The sequence below is a fragment of the Cavia porcellus genome, unplaced genomic scaffold, assembly GCF_034190915.1.
Source record: "Cavia porcellus strain 051 isolate PalLab524CR breed Dunkin Hartley unplaced genomic scaffold, mCavPor4.1 scaffold_32, whole genome shotgun sequence".
In the NCBI taxonomy this organism is placed as follows: domain Eukaryota; kingdom Metazoa; phylum Chordata; class Mammalia; order Rodentia; family Caviidae; genus Cavia; species Cavia porcellus.
Window position 1 is genome coordinate 37151790 of NW_026947515.1, and position 19497 is coordinate 37171286.

Sequence of the window (19497 nt, forward strand, 5' to 3'; positions counted from 1 at the left end):
GAGATAGAGACAGACACAGACAGAGAATGAAAGCGACACAGAGAGAGAGGTATCCAAGTATGGCAACTCCACACCCAGGGTGAGTTCTAAAACAGGGTTGGGGGCCAGGGATTTAGCTCAGCGGCACCTGCTCAGCAAGCGCGAGGTCCTGAGTTTGATCCCCAGTACAAAAAAAAAAAAAAAAAAAAAAAACCTGAGTTGGGCCAGGGCCTTGGGGACCACTGAGCTAGAGAGGGGAGAGGCCGCTGACCTTGAGCCACAACCTGGGTGTGTCTCTCCCAGATCCGAGAGCTCCAGGTCCCTTGCTCCCCACGCTTCGCCATTGATAACTTCCTGTCCAATCCTACCAAAGTCCGGGACTGGAACATCCAGGGGCTGCCCTCAGATGCCTTCTCCACTGAGAACGGCATCATCGTCACCCGAGGCAACCGGTAAGGCCTGCTCCAAAAGGCTGGGGCGGCGGTGGAGGACCGGACCCGTTTCCCACCGGTGCCTCCGCTGCAGGTGGGCCCTCATGATTGACCCGCAGGCACAGGCCCAGAAGTGGATCAAGAACATGGAAGGGAACCAGGTACAGGGCCGGACAGCAGCTGGGCGGCCCCGCAGGTCTCCTCCCAAGCCTCGTCCCCACTGGAGGTCCTATGCTCCACCCTGTCTCCTGGAGTTTCTTCATCTTCCTCCTTGCTCTCCAGGGCCTGAAAATCATTGACCTGCAGATGAACAATTACCTTCGGATCCTGGAACAGGCCATCCAGTTTGGACACCCAGTGCTACTCCAGAACGTGCAGGAGTATCTGGACCCCACACTCAACCCCGTGCTCAACAAATCTGTGGCTCACGTTGGTCAGCGCCTGGGTTCACTGTGGGCTTGGATTATGGGACAGGTCCCAGGGACCAGCCAAACAGGATGTGAGAGAAAGAGGGAGCCTCTCTGGCTGTGTCCTCTACTTATGGGGCTGGCCCTGCAGGGCGGGCTGAGTCACCGTTCTGGATACTGGGGAACGGGAACTGGTCAGCCCGCAGCTGGTCACCTGGGACCCACGGCCTTTGTTCTTTTGCGGATGCAGGTGGCCAGCTGCTGATGCGCATTGGAGACAAGGAGGTGGCGTATAACCCCAGTTTCCGTTTCTACATCACCACCAAGCTCTCCAATCCCCACTACAGCCCAGAAACCTCGGCTAAGACCACCATCGTGAACTTCGCCGTGAAGGAACAGGTGGACAGAACGCCCTGCTCAGACTGAGCTTGAGCGAAGCAGGAGAGGCTGTGGGCCGGGCAGCTGGGGATGCGGGTCTTGGGGGGAGGTGTGAAAGGGTGCAGGGGTGACGGGTGCAGGAGGGAGAGCCTCACCCTGAGTCCTGGTGCTGCCAGGGCCTGGAGGCCCAGCTGCTGGGTATCGTGGTGCGGAAGGAACGGCCCGAGCTGGAGGAACAGAAGGACTCGCTGGTCATCAATATCGCTGCGGGCAAGAGGAAGCTCAAGGAGCTGGAGGATGAGATCCTGCGGTGAGACTTGGCCTGTGCCCGTCCACCACCCGCCATTCTGTTCCCTGCCAGCCTCTCTGGTCTCCCGAGGGTGCAGCTAGCGTGCCAGGGGCTCCAGTCCTCTCCTCAAGCCATATCCAAGCCCTCTGACCCCTGTGCTCTCCTGGTCCCCCACCCCAGGCTGCTGAACGAGGCCACGGGCTCTCTGCTGGATGACGTGCAGCTGGTGAACACCCTGCAGACGTCCAAGGTGACCGCCAGCGAGGTGACCGAGCAGCTGGAGACCAGCGAGACCACGGAGGTCAACATCGACTTGGCCCGCGAGGTGAGCCCCTGTGCCAGCCTTCTAGCCCTGAGCCCCGCCAGCCAAGGAGCAGCTCTGCCCCTGTTGGCTCGAGCGCCCCGGCCTGAGCCCTGCCCTGTGTCCTGCGCCTCCCCTCCCTGCAGGCTTACCGGCCCTGTGCCCAGCGGGCATCAGTGCTGTTCTTCGTGCTCAACGACATGGGCTGCATTGACCCCATGTACCAGTTCTCGCTGGACGCCTACATCAGCCTCTTCATCCTCAGCATCGATAAGAGCCACCGCAGCAACAAGCTGGAGGACCGCATCGAGTACCTGAACGACTACCACACCTACGCCGTCTACAGGTAGGCGGGCCAGGCTGGGCGAGGCCGGGGGGCTCGGGTCCTCTCCTCCGGCTCCTCCAGGCCGCGCCTGGCATCCGTCCTGGGAAGCATCCTCGTGGCTCCGCCGTCCCCGATGGGCTGTCAAGTCCATTTATGTCCTTACTTCTCCCTTGTGTGTTGGGTGATCTGAGCACTTCTCAAACGTCAGCGTGTCCCTGAAGACTGGGGCTGGGCACGGCGGCACAGGCCCAGCACCGGGGAGGCTGAAGCAGGAAGATGACCGCCCGTTCAAGGCCAGCCTGGGCTATATAGAGTTTGGGCCAGCCTCAACTACATAGTGAGACCCTGTCTAAAAACAAAAACAAAGACAAAAATAGCCTGGGAGCTTTGTTAAAACACAGATTGGGATTCAAGAGGTCTGGGTGGGCCTAAGACTCTACCCTGTGCTCCTGCTCTGGAGAGAACATTGTAAGCAGCAAAGTAGTTGACTGTGCCTCCGGCACCCCACAGACGCCTCGAGTTTGGCTTGTTTTGGACCAACTCACCATCTCCCCTGTTGCACCAGAATCTTCAGCTGAGTGGTACCAGCACCCACCACCCGATCACCCAAGCCAGAAACCAGAAGGCACCGGGACTCTTCCCGCTCAAACCCGCCCCCGGACGTTACTCCGAGTACCTCTGCCCGCTGCCCCCATCCTCCCGAATGAGGGTCCTCCCAGTTTCCTTCCTGACTTGTGCAGAGGCCCCCTGACAGGTCCTCCTGCCTTCCTTCGATCCGTGAGCCTTCCAAACATGCAGCCTGACCCTGTCCCTCCTGGGCTGTCTCCTCTCCAGTAGCCCCCAGAGGCCTGTGTGACCTTGCTGTCCCTGCCTCAGCCCCCCAGACCCCCCTTGCACCCGCTGACTAGGCAGTACTGCCCCCTCTCCCCTTGGACCCTCGGGGCTTGCTGTGTAATCCAGGCTGGATTACTCATGGCGATCCTCCTGCCTCAGCCTCTCAAGTGCTGAGATTACAGGCAGCCGTCGTCACCCGGCTCTTCCCCTGGACCCTTGCTAGGCCCTGGGGAAAGCCCTCTCAGAAGCCTCCACAGGGCCAGCCTGCCCTGACACCACTGCCACCTCTTTAAATGACTCATCAGACCTCATCTAACTTAGGTCACAACCCACAGCCTGTGTGTCTGGGTCAGGGTATGGGGCGCCCCTTCCTTGCCTGACTTTGGGGACGATTCACCACTGACTCAGCTTTGTGTCTTCAGAACCTGACAGGGTGCCCGGTCAGACGTCACGGGAATAAACAGTGTCTTGTTTCTTCTTTTACTTTCCTTTTTTTTTCTTCTTTCTTTCTCTTTTGTTACCAGGGATCAAACTCAGGACCTCACGCTTGCCAGGCAGGCGCTTATGCCACAAAGCTAAATCCCCTGCCCCTCTCTTCCCCTCCCTCCTTCCCTTCCTTCCATTACTGGGGATTAAACCCAGGACCTGCATACTGAGCTACATCTGCAGCCTATTTTTTTTCAATTTTGAAACAGGCTGGGCTGAAACTTGTGGGTCTCCCGCCCCAGCCTCCCAGGGTGCTGGGGTTAAAGGAGTGTCCCCCCACTGCCCCTGTCTGCCCTGTTTGTAGTGAACCCGAATGCCCAGGTCCCAGTGACCTCTGGGAAAGCCAGCTCTTGGGACCCCTGATCCTTGCGGGTTTCTAGGAGGTTTGGGTTAGATGCATACAGGACCTTACCCGGAGGGAGGCCTGTGGTCCTAGGGCCTCCGCTCAGTCCGCAACCGTGCTGGGCATGGCACTAACCTCACCCGCCCACGCCGTCCCTGCTGTCCCTTCTCCAAGGTACACTTGCCGCACCCTCTTTGAGCGCCACAAACTGCTCTTCAGCTTCCACATGTGCGCCAAGATCCTGGAGACCTCGGGCAAGCTCAACGTGGACGAGTACAACTTCTTTCTGCGCGGTGGCGTGGTGAGTGGGCTGGCGGGCGCAGCCCACGGTGAGCCTGATTCTGGGGGTGTGGCCCTGTGATGAGGGCTCCAACCTGGGGTCAGCTGAGAAAAGCCCTCGGGAACAGGAGGCATGCCCGGTGCTCCCAGGCTGCAGCAGCGGCTGCCCTGCGAGCCTCGGCGCAGCGTGGCTGGGCATGGGAGTGCGGCTCCCCTGTGAGCGGAGCCTGGGGTGATTGTGCCACCTTTGGGCTGCACCTGAGGTCCCTCCTCTCCCAGCCTGCGCGCTATGCTCATCATCAGTGACCCCCGCAGGCGCCTCCACTTTCGTGCTCCTCGCTCTCAGTGTGACATTTGTCTGGCAAAACCAAGGCTGCCAGGGCTGGAGGCACAGCTCAGTGGCACAGTGCTCGTCTGGTGAACACCAAGTCCTGAGTTCCATTCCCAGTACCAAGCAAACAGAACCCCCACGGCTCTGCTAGATTCAAGTCTTCTCCCCCTCTGACCCTATGAGGCCTGAGTAGCTGACCAGGGCTGAGGAAAAGCACTCTTGCACTGTCGGGGGGGCGGTAATCGTTCTTTATCCGGCATCCTGGGCTTCCAAGGGCCTTTAAGATGCTGGACACCAGTGCAGCAACCCCTTCCCCCTGGGCAGGAGTTAGTGTTGTTTTTTCGTTTCATTTTGTTTTGTTTTTTGAGTCAGAGTCTTGCTCTGTGGCCCAGGCTGGCCTCCACTCGTGGCCGTGCTCCGGCCTCAGCCTCCTGAGTGCTGCTGGGAACACCTTTGCTTCATCTCTCACCTGCATTTCCGCAGCGGCTTTTCGGGGCTCCCAATACCTGAGCTTCCAACTCAGCACCAGGGAGGGTCCTTTCTCAGGGACACCAGCGGACGGGGCCCTGTCGCCCTCTGCCCAGCCCCTCCCGCCCCTCCAGCCGCTCCAGCTGCACAAGCCTCAGGGCCGCCTCCAGGCTCCAGCCAGCCAGTGTCGCTGCCGAACTTGGGTCCCAGCTGTGCCCAGGTGGCCTCTCCACCTGCCTTGAGCCTCCGCTCAGCGAAGCCTCCCTGACGGTCTTCTCCTCTCCTCCCTCCTCTTTCTTCTTTTCTTCCTGTCTGTGCCGGGGACGGGGCCTCAAACACGCTGGAGTCCGCTCTGTGCTTTACTGCCTCCCAGGCCTCCACCCCTCCACTTCTCAGCTTGCTCTAGCTCTTCACAGCTCTGCCATCTCTAATGTGCTAGATCTTTACTTTACTTGTATTTGTTATGTTTTTGGTCCACGATCTGTCCATTGGTTCATGTCTGTCCAGTTCTTTCAATGATGCCTCCCAAATGTTTAAAACACACAGTTGATGCACAATAAATGCAGAATTTGTTAGAAATCCCAGAGGTTTCCAGGTATGGTGGCACATGCCTATAATACCAACACTTGGGAGGCTGAGGCAGGAGGGTTGTCACGAGCTCAAGGCCAGCCTAGACTACATAGAAAGACCCTGTCTTAAATTTCCCCACTCCCACCACACTCCCAAATCCCAAAGGCAACACCCCATCTTAAAAACAAAACAAAAACCTTCTGGGCTGCGGATGTAATGCAGTGACAGCACTTGCCTAGCATCTGTGAACACTGCAAACAAAATGTCGTTGTTATTAAAAGAGGATAAATAAACCAAAAAGTTAGGGTGAGGCTACCTATAGTCATGGGGTGGAGACATTGTCACCAAAAGTCCACCAGAGGGCGCAAGCTTCCTAAAGATCAACGGATGGCTTCCAGCGCAGGAGTCCTGTTCATACCAACCGGGAAGTTGTGTTCTGCCTGTCTTGGATTCATTTTTGCATTTGCTTTGTTTCACGCAAGGCCGTCTTGGCTTGCTTACCCCAGAGGAGGAGGGAGGGAGGAAGGAAACTTGCTGGGAGAGGTTATGCTCACCTGAAATTCCAGCACTCTGGGAGGCAGAGGCAGGAGGATTGCAAGTTCAAGGCCAGCCTGGGAAACAGAGATTTAGCAAGGCCCTGTCTCAGTATTTTCCAAAGCTCCACACTTCAGGCTGGGAGTGTGGCTGCGTGGGAGAATCCTTGCCTAGTGTGTGCAAGGCCCTGGTTCAGTACTCAGCAGAGTGACCGTAGGCATTTATGGGGTGCAGTGACCTGCCGGGAGGCAACGGCCAGGCCAAGGTAACCAGCCTGCCCTTCAGCGCAGGCGCTGTTCTTTCTTTATGCTGCATCAGGAGCAGGCGCTCTTCTCTGGAAGCCTGCCCATCAGCCTCCTTCCCTGCTGCACCCTCCAGGTCCTGGATCGGGAGGGTCAGATGGACAACCCGTGCCCTGGCTGGCTTGCAGACGCCTACTGGGATAACATCATGGAGCTGGACAAGCTGACCAACTTCCATGGACTCATGAACTCCTTCGAGCAGTACCCCCGGGACTGGCACCTGTGGTATACCAACGCCACCCCGGAGAAGGCCATGTTGCCAGGTGCCAGGCCCCCCTGCGTCCTCCCCGTCTCCTCCAGCCCGGGCTGCTGTCCCTCCCTCCCTCCTTCACCCTGATCCCGGGTGCCCTCCTGCGTGTCCGTGGGGTTCACCGCCTGCCCCCCCGACCCCTCCCGCCGGCACAGGCGAGTGGGACAATGCCTGTAACGAGATGCAGCGCATGCTGATCGTGCGGTCCCTGCGCCAGGACCGGGTGGCGTTCTGTGTCACCTCCTTCGTCATCTCCAACCTCGGCTCCCGCTTCGTAGAGCCGCCGGTGCTGAACATGAAGCTGGTCAGTGGCCTGCTGCCCGCACACGCCGGGCCCCTGCCTCGTGCTCCCTTCCCGGGCTTTGTGGCTTCTGCCTGATGTGTCTCCCTGCTTCCAGGTGATGGAGGACTCCACGCCGCGAACCCCACTTGTGTTCATCCTGTCCCCAGGAGTGGACCCCACCGGTGCCCTGCTCCAGCTGGCAGAGCACACAGGCATGGCTCAGCGCTTCCATGCCCTTTCCCTGGGCCAGGGCCAGGCTCCCATCGCCGCTCGGCTCCTCAGAGACGGTGTCAGCAACGGTCAGTGTCACGGGCTCGCTCACTCTTACCTCCATCCCTAGGTGGCCACAGTGCCCCCCCTTCTAGAAGGCCCAAGCAGTGGCAGGCTTGAGCCAGCACGCTGTCCCCTCTGTGCATGGGAACGTGGGGACAGGTGGGGTTCGGGGAATGACTCCGGCCGTCCTTGGCTGCTTCTTACAGGACACTGGGTGTTCCTGGCCAACTGCCACCTGTCCCTGTCCTGGATGCCCAACCTGGACAAGCTGGTGGAGCAGCTGCAGGTGGAGGACCCTCACCCATCTTTCCGCCTCTGGCTGAGCTCCAGTCCCCACCCAGACTTCCCCATCTCAATCCTGCAGGCCAGCATCAAGATGACCACAGAGCCGCCAAAGGTACGGGCGTCAGCAGGGTGCTCTGATCTCTGGTCTGATTCTCCTCCTGGTAGGATCAACAAGTGGTGTTTTCTTTTGTTTTCTGAGGCAGGGTTTTGCTGTGTACCCAGGCTCACCTTGAATTTGAGATCTTTCTGTCTCAGCCTCCTGAATGTACATTAGGCATGCACCACCGCACCAGGGGAGAGAGGTCTTAACTTTAAAAACAACACAACATTGAATGTGTTTTTCTTTCCAGAATCCCACCTCATTTCTCTCTGCTTTGTCCCAAACTCCTGGGATATAATACCAATAGCTAACTTTTTTGCATCTGGTGCATGTGCTGTGTATGTGTGTGTGTGGGGGGTACTGGGGTTCAAAATCAGGGCCTCAGGCATGCTAGACAAGCACTCTGCCCTTGAGCTACACCCCTAGCTCAGTATCTAACGCTTCTTGATTGATTTTCCTTTTTTCCAGACAGGGTCTTGCTATGTATTCCAGGCTTGGTTTGAACTCTGTGTGGACCAGGCTGGCCTCAAAGTTATAGTGAAACTCCTGCCTCAGCCTCCTGGATGCTGAGGCCACAGGCCTGCACATCCTGCCCTTGGGTTATTATGTACCAACCACTGTTTTGTTTTGTTTTTATTTTGTCTTTCTGAGACAGGGGCTCACTATGCAGTTCAGGCTGGCCTTGAGCTCACTTTGTAGCCCAGGCTGGTCTCCAACTCGCAGCAATCCTCCTGCCTCAGCCTCCCGAGTGCTGGGATTACAGGCGTGAGCTATCACACCGGGCTTTCAACCACCATTCTAAGTTTTTATTATATTTATGAAGTGATTTAGCACATCCACTCACATGCACACACAGACTGTTAGGTAAAAGTTATTAGCCCATTTTACAGATAGAAAACTGAAGCACAGAAAGCAAGAATAATCCCAAACCAGAACATGGGTAGTTGAGTTCTCAAGTTCATTCTTTTACACTAAGGAAATATTTTGCCTCCCCTTCATTTTCTCCCTAAGTCACCCTTCCTAGACTCCAATCTCACCCTCTGTCCTTCCGCCTGCTCTCTCGATAGTTTTATTTGGCTGGGTTTACAGCCGCACCACCCTGAGTGTGTGTGATCTTGTCTGAAGTCTTAATTGGCTGGGCATGATGGCGCCTGCTGTAATCCCGGCCCTCAGGAGGCCGAGGCAGGAGAACCGCTGTGAGTCTGAGGACAGCCTGGGCTACACAGGGAGTTCCAGGGCAGGCTGCACTGCACAGAGAGACCCTCTCAGACAAAGCTTGATTGGCAATAACAAGATCACTGCTGAACTCAGTGACACGGAGCCTTTCAGAGCTGCGCGTGTCACTACTTCCTACCCATGTGTCCCTACTCAAGCTATTTGGGAAGCTTTCTGTCGCTTGTTAGATCCTTTGGTACACTGTGTGCAAAGCTCAGGGACCAACAGGCAGTAGGTATTCAACAAATGACGGCCCTCGATTCAGTGTGTGGCTCCTCTCGTCCTGCCCCGCGCCTGGTCAGCCCCGGGGCGCCTCCCTTCTCTGCCTCCAGACCAAGCACACCTTTCCTTTTCCCTGGAGCCGCTGACATGGGGGCATGAGCCACGGCCTTTGCTCGGAGCCTCATCCCTGACCGTGTATTATTATTATTCATTTTCTTCTTTTATTTTATTTTTAAACTCATGACCTCATGCTTGCCAGGCAGGCGCTTATGCCACTGAGTTAAATCCCCACCCTATTTTTTTTTTTTTATTTTAAAGAGAATAAAACAAAACAGAATAAAGCCAATCAGGACAGAACAATGTAAGCAACACAGACTTCAAAACAAGACAACAAGAAATCAACATTGCCTACCATGATGTCTCCTGTTTTTTTTTTTTTTCAAAACAGCTGTCCATACCTTCACACATAATAAAATTACACAAAACAAAATAGACCTGTATTCCCAGCACTGTGGAAGTTAAGGCAGGAGGATCGCTGCAAGTTCGAGACCAGCCTGGGCTACAAAGTGAGCTCAAGGCCAGCCTGAACTGCATAGAGACTCTGTCTCAAAACAACAAAAGAAAAAGACTAAAACTAATCAAAACAAAAAAACGAAAGCATTACAGGATTTCAAAACAAGATAACAGGAAATCAACAGTGGCCACCACAATGTGTCGTTTTCTTTAAAATAGCTGTCTATACCATCACACATAACAAAATCAAACAAAACAAAGCAGAATAAGACCAATCAGAAAAAAAAAAAAAAAAAGAATGAAAGCATTGTAGGCCTTTGAAACAAGGTAACAGGAAATCAACAGTTGGTTACCAAAATACATCCCCAGCCAGCTTCAAAACAGCTGCCCATACCATCAGACACAGTAAGTCTAACAAAATAAGAGTGACTAAAACCGAGCCTCACAAAATTATGAAAATGATACAAGAATTCAAAACAAGATAAAGGAAGTCAACAGTGGTTACCACATTCTCTTTTTAGGGATTTCTCCCCTGTCATCTTCATAACACCTAGTGTGCTTTCCGGATCCCACCACCTCGCGTGATAACCTGTGTGAGTCCAAACCATACATGAGTTCACCCAAGAGCACGCTCTTCAGTTGCATCCACTTACCTGCAAGAGCCTCGAGGTTGTCCTACGGTACAGCTGGCAGCTTTTATGAAAATACCGTGTCTTATCCATTCTGTTGGCCAAGTTACCCTTGCTCTTTTTTCCTGGTCTCCTGCAGCATGGAACCATTGTCTGCTCTCCAGTCTATGAATTTCCTTTCCGTTAAATGTCTTTCTTGTAAACAATGCATCAATGGATTTTGTTTCTCAATCCACACTGCCTGTCTTCCTTTTTATTAGTGAATTTGAAGCCATCTGCATTAGCAGTTACGATGGGCGTGCATTGGTTCCTCCTGCCCTGTCATCCTCCTGTTGTGGGCCCTCCACTTTTCCTGTGCGATGAGCCACCTCTGCTGCCGTTCCTGCAACCAGGCTCATCTTTATCTCTCTCTAGAATAGCCTTCAGCACTCTCTGTAGGTTGGTTTGGTGGTCATGAATTCCTTCAGTTGTTCTTTATCTTGGAAGTATCTTATTTCTCCGTCAATTTGAAAGATAGTTTTGCAGGGCAGCTCAATCTGAGTTGGAAGTTGTTTTCTTTCAGGGTTTGAAACACTTCACTCCAAACTCTTCTTGACTTGATTTGTTTGTGTTGAGAAGTCTGCTGTGATTCTGATTGGTTTTCTTTTATAGGTGATCTGTTCCTTGTCCCTAACAGCTTATAATATTCTGTTCTTGTGCTGAGTTTCTGGGATCTTGATTATTATATGTCTGGGTGTAGATTTACTTGGTTATAGCTAATTAGAGTTTTATATGCCTCACTTGATCTGTATGCCAGATCCTTTTCTCATGTTTGGGAAATTTTCTGTTTTTACTTCTGTAAACAGCCTTTTAATTTTATTTGTGTTGACCCCTGCTTTTTTACCAACACCTATCACTCTTAAATTTATTTTTCTTTGTATCATCTTGTAGCCACTGAGTTACTTCCTGGTTCCTTGTTATTTTAAGAGATCTTTCCCTTCACGATTGCTAGCTGTGACCCTGGCTTTAAGGTCTGAAAGTCTATCTTCAGTCTCTTTCAAGTGGTTTTGCCAGCTTTTGACTGACTTAATTTCCTGGATATATGTTTGAATCTGTTTCATGCATTGTAATTCTTTCCTGTGTTGTTCATTCAAGGTTTCCATCATTTTCTTTCTTTTTTTTTTTTGTCTTTTTTGAGACGGGCTCTCGCTGTACAGTTCAGGCTGGCCTTGAGCTCACTTTGTAGCCCAGGCTGGTCTCAAACTCACAACAGTCCTCTTGCCTCAGCCTCCCGAGTGCTGGGATTATGGGCGTGAACCACCACGCCCGGCTTCCGTCATTTTCCTATGCTCCTCTATTTTCTTTATCTCTGTCTTCTTTAGACATGCTGAGCATTTCTTTCATTATGTTTGTGATTTCTTCTTTTGCCTGAGACATCATTTCCGATTTGACTGCTTTTACAACCTCATGGAGTCCTTTCCTTATGTCAGTTGCTAGCCTCCTGGAGATTTCAGGCGTGTGACTTCCGTTCCTCCCGTGACTGTGTCTCCCAGACTTGTTCTGTGTGGGCTGGAGGTCTCAGAGTGCCTTTTGCTCCTTCATCTTGACATCTCCTGGGTTCCTCCCTGAAAGCTGGTTGTGGGGTCCCGGGCACTTCCCATGATGGCTGCCCCCGCTGCAGTGTAGGGGAATAGGACAGGCCCCAGGGTTCTTCTGAGCCCAGGTTCCCAGGGAGGGGTAGCAGGGCATGGGTGGGCTTCTGCAGAGCCTTGGGGCCACACTGAGGCTTCCCCGATGGCCAGGGGTGCATGGCGGCAGGGCTGCCTCTTCTCTCAGCCCGTGTGTCTATGCCAGACTCCCCTGATGGCAGCAAGTGCAACGGAGTGTGTGTCTGATTCCCCTGGTGAGCGCTGGCTGTCCGAAGGAAGCCAGGATCTCCAAAGGTGGCCTGCGGGCGCACGCACAGGGCGTATCTGGCTGCTCCTCCCTACCTGCTGGCTGTGCACAGGAACCCCGCCTCCTGATGGTGGCAGCTGGCACACAAGGGCGGGTCTGGCTGGGTATCCCTGCCAAGCTGGTTGCCTGCGGGAAGCGAGCTTTTCAGTGGGGCTTGCTTTTTGAAACAGGGTCTCATGGAGGAGTCGATACATTGCTTAGGCTGTGGTCAAACTTGCAGATCCTCCTGCCTCTGCTTCCCACAGTGCTTGGATTACGAGTGTGTACCACCATGCCTGGCTTTTTCCTCACATTTGACACATCACTTACTATTTCTGTGCTTCTTCCTCCTCTTTGTGGTTCTATCTCAGGCTTTTTTTTGGGGGGGGTCCTGAAATCAAACTCAGGACCTCGCACTTACAGGCAAGCACCTAAGCTGCTGAGCTAAATCTCCAGCGCCCTATCCCAAGACTTACTCCTTGGCCACCAGCTTTTCTTAGCTTACAGTGCTTCCTCTCACAAGTCTGTGGAGAAGCTGAACTTGCACTGAGCTCAGCTGCTGTCTGACAGAGTGCTTCTCAGCACGCTGACGTCCCAAACCCTGCACCTTAAAACAAGTTCATTCTGCCAGGCGTGGTGGCTCATGCCTGTAATCCCAGCACTCAGGAGGCTGAGGCAGGCGGATCATTGCGGGTCTGAGACCAGCCTGGGCTACAAAGTGAGCTCAAGGTCAGTCTGAACTGCAGAGCGAGAGCCCGTCTCAAAAAAGTCAAAAAACAACAAAAACAAAAACAACAAGTTGGTTCATTCTTCAGCCACAGATGATCTTCACATCCCGTTTTTGTGACTGGCACTACACTTCTGTAAATAAAAAGTGTAACGTTAATTGCTGTTTACTTTTTCAGCCAATAGAAGGACTGCACACCCCACTGTTCTGCTGCTGTTGTTCTGGTGCTGGGAATTGTATGCAAGACCTCGTGTTTGGCCAGGCAGGCGCTGTGCCACCGGGCTGTACCCCCAGCCCTGTAGCCTTGACTTGATGTCAAACAATCTGGGAGTCTGTCACCAGCATAACAGAAAGCTTTTCTTTTCAGTGCTGGGGTGGAGCAGGGTCCCTGCAGAAGCCGCATCCTCACCCCCCGCCCCTCTGGTTCTTCTTCCCTTTTTCTTTTTTTTTTTTTGTCTTTCTCCTTTTTATCGGTACCAGGGATCGAACTCACGACTGCCTGCTTCCAAGACAGGCGCTTATGCTGCTGAGCTAAATCCCCAGCCCCTCTTCTTCCCTTTTTCAAGGCAGGGTCTCACTACGTCCCTAAGGGACCCTTCTTACATAGCCCCCGGGGCAGTTTAGGGGTTTAGGGATTACCCTGTCTCAAAATAAAAAGTAAACTTAAAACAGTATTGGGAATATAAAGCCGGGCAAAGTCCCTGGTTGTACTGGTTCAATCCCCAGTACAATTGAAAAAAAAAGGAGAGAAGTCCACCCACACCCCTGTTTTACAGATGCATTTGTCATGAACTCTGACCCCCTGTGGTCTCCTTAGCTTCTCTCTGGCCACGTGCGGCCACAGGACTCACACAGCTGTCTCTGAGCCACCTGAGAGTGCACCGTGGGTGTCATGGCCCTGACTCAGCACACCCTCCTGTGTACTTCAGAGGAAAGGGGGGTTCAGTGCTGAAACAGAGGGCACTCACCAACTCAGTGAGTGTAACATCCAATCTGTACCCCTAATCTGTCATTCATATTCCCATTGCCGAGTGACCCAACAGCACCTAAGTCCCCCTCCGCCCAGGATCCGTTCAAGGATCAAGTAGTAAAATTCTGTCCTGAGAAAAGGCCACTTTCCGCATCAGTTTATGCAAAGGCAGCCCAGATGGCTAATGCCTCTTAGACAAGGAGGCAGAAGTTCTGAGTTTTACTTTGGGTAAGAGAGCCTCTGGGCTAGGGGCAGGCCTTGGCGCTGGCCTGCCTCGGGTCCTAGATGCCACCCCCAGCACTGAAGGGCCAGGAAGAAGTCTCCCCCAAGCACAGCTGGTTACCAGTTTGAGTAAGGTCCTGGAGTGTGTTCCTGGATTGCTTCTTGCTATCTACGTTTTAAATATACATTAGATATTAAGTAGGTAATCCTCAGATTTACTTAATACAAATATTTATAAAATATGTGCAAAACATAAAAGGTCATGACTCATGACTACAGAACGCGCGCGCGCGCGCGCGCGCGCGCGCGCGTGCGCGCGTGTGTGTGTGTGTGTGTGTGTGTGTGTGTGTGTATGTATGTGTGTGCGCACGCGCGCTGCTGAGCTGCCAACCAGGGCCTTGTGCGGCCCGCCAGGCCCTCGCGTTGCTTTGGGAGGCCCAGTGGCAGCGGTTTCTCCTCCGCGGTCCTGGTGCAGCTCTCCCAGTCTCTCATTTCAGCAGCCTGCGCGACTCGGAAGCCACCATTTCAGTGTTGCTTTTGTCATTTTCTTTATCATTTTGACACAAAGTCTGTGTTGCATCTCTGCTACGCATTTCTCTGCCGCTTGCTTTCCCAAGGATTACGTGCCTGGGGCTCTTCTCTCCAGCCCTCACATTGCCTATTCCTCCTTCATTCTGGATCCTAATCCTTGCTCCGTTATTGTTTTGTGATCTTTTTTTCCTTATTTTTTAGTGAATAGAAAATTTTAATTTTTTTCAAGGTTTAATTTAGCTTTCCAAAAGTGGTTTGTATTCCTTTCTTGTTCAAAAAAATCCTTTTTCCCCTCCAAGATTATTAAAGTATTCTTCTATGCTTGTTTTCCCCAAAAAAGTATAATTTCACCATTCACATTTAGGTTTTTCAGTCACTTTGGGATTGATTTTTATAAGTATGACGTGAAGTAATTTTATCCTGTTTATCTAGCTATTTATTTGTTGTTCTAGGGATGGGAGTCAGGGCCTCATACATGCCAGGCAAGGGCTGTGCCACTGAGCAAACCCCAGGCCTGGGATCCAGTTGTTTTTTATGTGAATAAGCCAGCCTTATAAATAAGCGCTCGCCTCCACATAAGATCAAGGGCTCGATTCCAGCCTTCACTCAGCCCTTCAGCCAGTATCTTTGTGTAATGAAAACCTCCACAACTGCTCGTGGTTGTGTCGCGGCAGGGCCAAACGTGACGCATGTCACCCCATCTCTGCACTTTATTGTCCCCAGGGTCTAAAGGCCAACATGACGCGGATATACCAGCTGATGTCAGAACCGCAGTTCACCCGCTGCTCCAAACCTGCCAAGTACAAGAAGCTGCTCTTTGCGCTCTGTTTCTTCCACTCTGTATTACTTGAACGCAAAAAGTTCCTGCAGCTTGGCTGGAACATTATCTACGGCTTCAATGACTCTGACTTTGAGGTTTGTACTAGCTAGGGGTCCTGTGCCAGCCCTCCCTCCCTGAGTCCCCTGTAGGACTGTTTGCTGACAGAAAGCCCCTGTGAAAGCACCATCCTCGGCAGGATTCCTGCCTGCTGTAACTACCTGGGGCTGGGCCGGGGTGGGGACCCCGCACAGGTGTCCGAGAACCTTCTGAGCCTCTACCTGGATGAGTACGAGGAGACAGCCTGGGATGCACTCAAGTACCTCATTGCTGGCATCAACTACGGTGGACACGTCACTGACGACTGGGACAGGCGCCTGCTGACCACCTACATCAATGACTATTTCTGTGACCAGGCTCTGTCAACTCCTTTCTACCGGTGAGGGGGCAGTGTCCTGTAGCGGGCACCGGAGGACACAAAGAAGATGAAAGGGCTGGAGATTGGGGCGGTGTTTGAGGAGAGAGTAAGGGGGAGGGAGAAGACAGGGATGGCGGGGCCAGGAGGGGAGCAGAGATGGTCACCCTACACAGAACACGCATGGGAACTGGGGTCCCGCCCTGGCACGGAGGCCTGAGTCCCCACCATATGGTGACAGTTCTGTTGTGCCCCCCAGGTTGTCAGCACTGGAGACTTACTTCATCCCCAAGGACGGGAGCCTGGCCTCTTACAAGGAATACATCAGCTTGTTGCCTAGCATGGACCCCCCTGAGGCCTTTGGCCAGCACCCCAACGCTGATGTGGCCTCCCAGATAACAGAGGCTCGAACTCTCTTTGAGACCCTGCTGTCTCTGCAGCCTCAGATCACACCTACCAGTGCTGGCGGCCAGAGCCGCGAAGAGAAGGTGAAGAAGGACAGACGGACAGATGTGGGCAGGGGGAGTGTCCAGGAAGAGGATCTGCGCTCAGAGCTGCCTCCTCTTCCTCCTCCTCTTCCTCCTCCTCTTCCTCCTCCTCCTCCTTCTGCTCCTTTTCCTCCTCCTTTTCCTCTTCCTCCTCCTCTTCCTCCTCCACCTCCTCCTTCTCCTCCTCCTCTTCCTCCCCCCTCCCCTCCCCCCTCCCCTTCCCCCTCCTCCTCCTCGTCCTCCTCTTCCTCTTCCTCTTCCTCTTCCTCTTCAGGTTCTGGAACTGGCTGCTGATGTGAAGCAGAAGATCCCTGAGATGATCGATTATGAGGGAACCCGGAAAGTCCTGGCTCCCGATCCCTCCCCCCTCAACGTGGTCCTGCTGCAGGAGATCCAGAGATACAACAAGCTGATGGAGACGATCCTGTAAGACAGCGTGGAGCAGGCCGAGGGCGTGGGCGGGCCGTGGGAGGCCTTCACCCTGCAGCCCTGCCCCCCCCCACCATCTCCAGCGCTCTGTCCACTTCATCCTCCACAGGTCATCACTGACAGACCTTGAGAAGGGAATCCAGGGCCTCATTGTCATGTCCACCAGCCTGGAGGAGATTTTCAACTGCATCTTTGATGCCCATGTTCCTCCACTCTGGGGAAAGGCAAGACCACCCCACTGTCAGTCCCAGTGCTGAACAGTGAGCTCTCCTCCCCCCAAAGCCCTCATCTCTAGGCTCTCGGGAACACATAGAAAACTGCAGATTGTCTGGGCTTCGAAGCCAGAAAAGTTCAAGGTGGAAATTCATCTGCCATTCACTGACTGACTGTATAACTTACTAATAGACTTACTCAGGGCAAGTAATAAAACTCTCCAAGGCTGTCCTCAAAGTTTCCCAATACTGGGCACAATACTCAATATGTGCTTCATTAATGGTACTCTGGTTAATATTACAGGTTAAGCATCTGGACGTCTGAACTGCTCCAAATCTCACACTTCAAGTGCCAATATGATACTCAAATATTTCAGATTTTGGCCAAGCACACTAGAACATACCTCTAATCCAAGCTACTTGGGAGGCTGAGACAGGAGGATCATGAGCTTAAGGCCAGCCTGTGTACGATGATGTCATCTTTTTTTTTTTTTAAGACAGGGTCTCACTGTGTATTTCAGGGCTTCCTTGAAGTCCCTTTGTAGCCCAGGTTGGCCTCGAACTCATGGTGCTCCTCCTGCCTCCCCCTCCCATGTGCTGAGATTACAGCTATGAGCCACTTCACCCTGCTCTAACAAAACTTCATTTAAAAAAAAAGTTTTTGGAGTAGGATGCTCAAATAGTTGTCTATGCAAATATGTCCAAATCAGAAAAACTGAAAACAGAAACTCTTCGAGTCTCAACCCTTTTGGGTAAGGGATACTCCATCTTAACTGATGCCACTGTTACTAATAAATGGTTGCTGTGTTATGCTTCTTTCCTGGACGTTGGCTTTTGGAGAGGTTTGCCCCATCTCAGTTGAACAGCAGGGACTATAACACATAATCTGCTTGTAATCGCTGTTGGTCTTCAAAATAAGGAGCTGACTGCATGCGTGGTGCCTCTTCCCCCAGGCGTATCCCTCACAAAAGCCACTGGCTTCGTGGACCCGGGATCTGGCCCTGCGTGTGGAGCAGTTTGAGCTGTGGGCCAGCCGTGCTCGACCGCCTGTGATTTTCTGGCTGTCTGGCTTCACCTTCCCCACAGGCTTCCTCACCGCAGTGCTGCAGTCCTCAGCTCGCCAAAACAATGTGAGGGAAAGCAAAGGGGCCGGATGCCGACGACACCTCGGCTCTCATCTTTGGGGGTCTCCCTCATTTTCAACCTTCCATTCACAGATTTCGGTGGACAGCCTCTCCTGGGAGTTTATCGTTTCCACTGTGGATGACAGCAACCTAGTGTATCCACCAAAGGTAGATGTCGCGTGAACTTGGGCACCTGAGCAAAGGAGGAGCTGCCAGAGGAGAGTAGTGGGACAAAGGTGGACCGTATTTGGAGAGAAGAGAGAACACAAGCCAGCTCAGGGGTGCCGGCAACCCTGAAAGCTGTCCCGTCTTTCCTCAGGATGGCGTTTGGGTTCGGGGTCTGTACCTGGAAGGTGCCGGCTGGGACCGGAAGAATTCCTGCTTGGTGGAGGCGGAGCCCATGCAGCTGGTCTGTCTCATGCCCACCATCCACTTCCGTCCTGCAGAGAGCCGCAAAAAGAGTGCCAAGGGTAGGGCAGCTCCCCGACCTGCCTGCGCGCTCTCGCTTGGATTGTTTTTGGTTTTTTTTTTAGTTTTCTTGAGACAGGGTCTTGCTGTATAGTTAGGCTGGCTTTGAACTCCTGCTGATCCTCCTGCCTCAGCCTCCCCAGTGCATAGGTGTGTGCCACCATGCCGAGCTTGATTGTTTTTGGTTTTTGAGACAGAGCCTTGTTATGTAGCCCAGGCTGGCCTGGAACCCTCAGCAGTCCTCCTGCTTTAGCCTCCAGGGCTGAGATCGCAGGCCTGTGCTGCCCTGCCCAGCCCGACTTGAATTTTTACCCGTTTCCTGCTCTAGTCCTCATCTGCTCCAGCCCGGCTCTGCAAGCGGCCCAGGGGTCTGACTTTCCCCCTCTCCTCCTCTCCAGGCATGTACTCTTGTCCCTGCTATTACTATCCCAACCGTGCGGGCAGCACAGACCGGACCTCCTTTGTCATCGGCATTGACCTCCGGTCTGGGGCCATGACATCGGATCACTGGATCAAGAGGGGGACTGCTCTTCTCATGAGCCTGGACAGCTGAGGAGGGCTCCTCTCCTTCCTCGCTTGAGAGTCAAGAACTCTAGGAGCACAGACTGATGATAGTGCACCTTGGTCTGTGGCTGGATCGCATTTAAGCCTTGACCCTGACTAAATCTGGCCGAGGGGCCCAGGAGATCTCCCGTGGCCACGACGTGGGAAGAGTTGCATTGGGGCTCAGTGCAGTAAAACTCCTGTGACCCCAAGCCTAAGTCTCTCAGTGAAATGGTGGTGATGTAGGGAGGGAAGAAGCCCGGGATATACAGAAGACAGGAACTACTGTGAGAGCTACTGCGGGAGGAGAGGAGCGGAGCGGACCAGCGGGCGGCGCGGGGAAGGAGGCGGGGAAGGAGGCGTGGCCCTGGACCAATGGGCGGGGCGGTGGGCTCGCGGGGGTGTGGCTAAGCCTCTGGGCAGGATTTGAGCGGGCGGGGCGGGGCTTACTTTGGAAGGGCGCGGGATCCGAATGGAAAAGGGATGCGTCAGGCGGGGATCAGAGGCGGACCCCAGACACTGCAACCTGACCCTCGCCACCGCCCCTGGCCTCCTCCTTGGCACTGGTGCTGGGCGAGCTAGACCGGCCGGAGGCAGGGCGGAGCGGGAG

The 19497-nt window shown here is 53.6% G+C and overlaps 1 protein-coding gene across 8 annotated transcripts in view; it reads left to right on the top strand.

The window, feature by feature from the left end:
* The window catches only part of Dnah2 (dynein axonemal heavy chain 2), a 109968-nt gene extending 90877 nt beyond the window's left edge, over positions 1-19091 (top strand). For 5 of the 8 annotated variants that reach the window (XM_063242546.1, XM_063242549.1, XM_063242548.1 and 2 more), the window contains 21 exons: positions 283-431; positions 505-571; positions 693-843; positions 1068-1216; positions 1372-1505; positions 1665-1809; positions 1932-2131; positions 3948-4074; positions 6334-6520; positions 6663-6811; positions 6906-7089; positions 7270-7460; positions 15115-15306; positions 15463-15647; positions 15883-16111; positions 16386-16537; positions 16650-16764; positions 17706-17882; positions 17970-18044; positions 18196-18346; positions 18743-19091. In XM_063242546.1, the coding sequence (XP_063098616.1) occupies positions 283-431; positions 505-571; positions 693-843; positions 1068-1216; positions 1372-1505; positions 1665-1809; positions 1932-2131; positions 3948-4074; positions 6334-6520; positions 6663-6811; positions 6906-7089; positions 7270-7460; positions 15115-15306; positions 15463-15647; positions 15883-16111; positions 16386-16537; positions 16650-16764; positions 17706-17882; positions 17970-18044; positions 18196-18346; positions 18743-18897 (3264 nt within the window). In that variant the 3' untranslated portion in view covers positions 18898-19091. Of the gene's footprint in view, positions 1-282; positions 437-504; positions 572-692; positions 844-1067; positions 1217-1371; positions 1506-1664; positions 1810-1931; positions 2132-3947; positions 4075-6333; positions 6521-6662; positions 6812-6905; positions 7090-7269; positions 7461-15114; positions 15307-15462; positions 15648-15882; positions 16112-16385; positions 16538-16649; positions 16765-17705; positions 17883-17969; positions 18045-18195; positions 18347-18742 lie in introns of those variants that run through there. The other 3 variants (XR_010045329.1, XM_063242551.1, XM_063242552.1) reach the window with 3 other exon arrangements.
* The last annotated feature ends 406 nt before the right edge of the window (positions 19092-19497 follow it).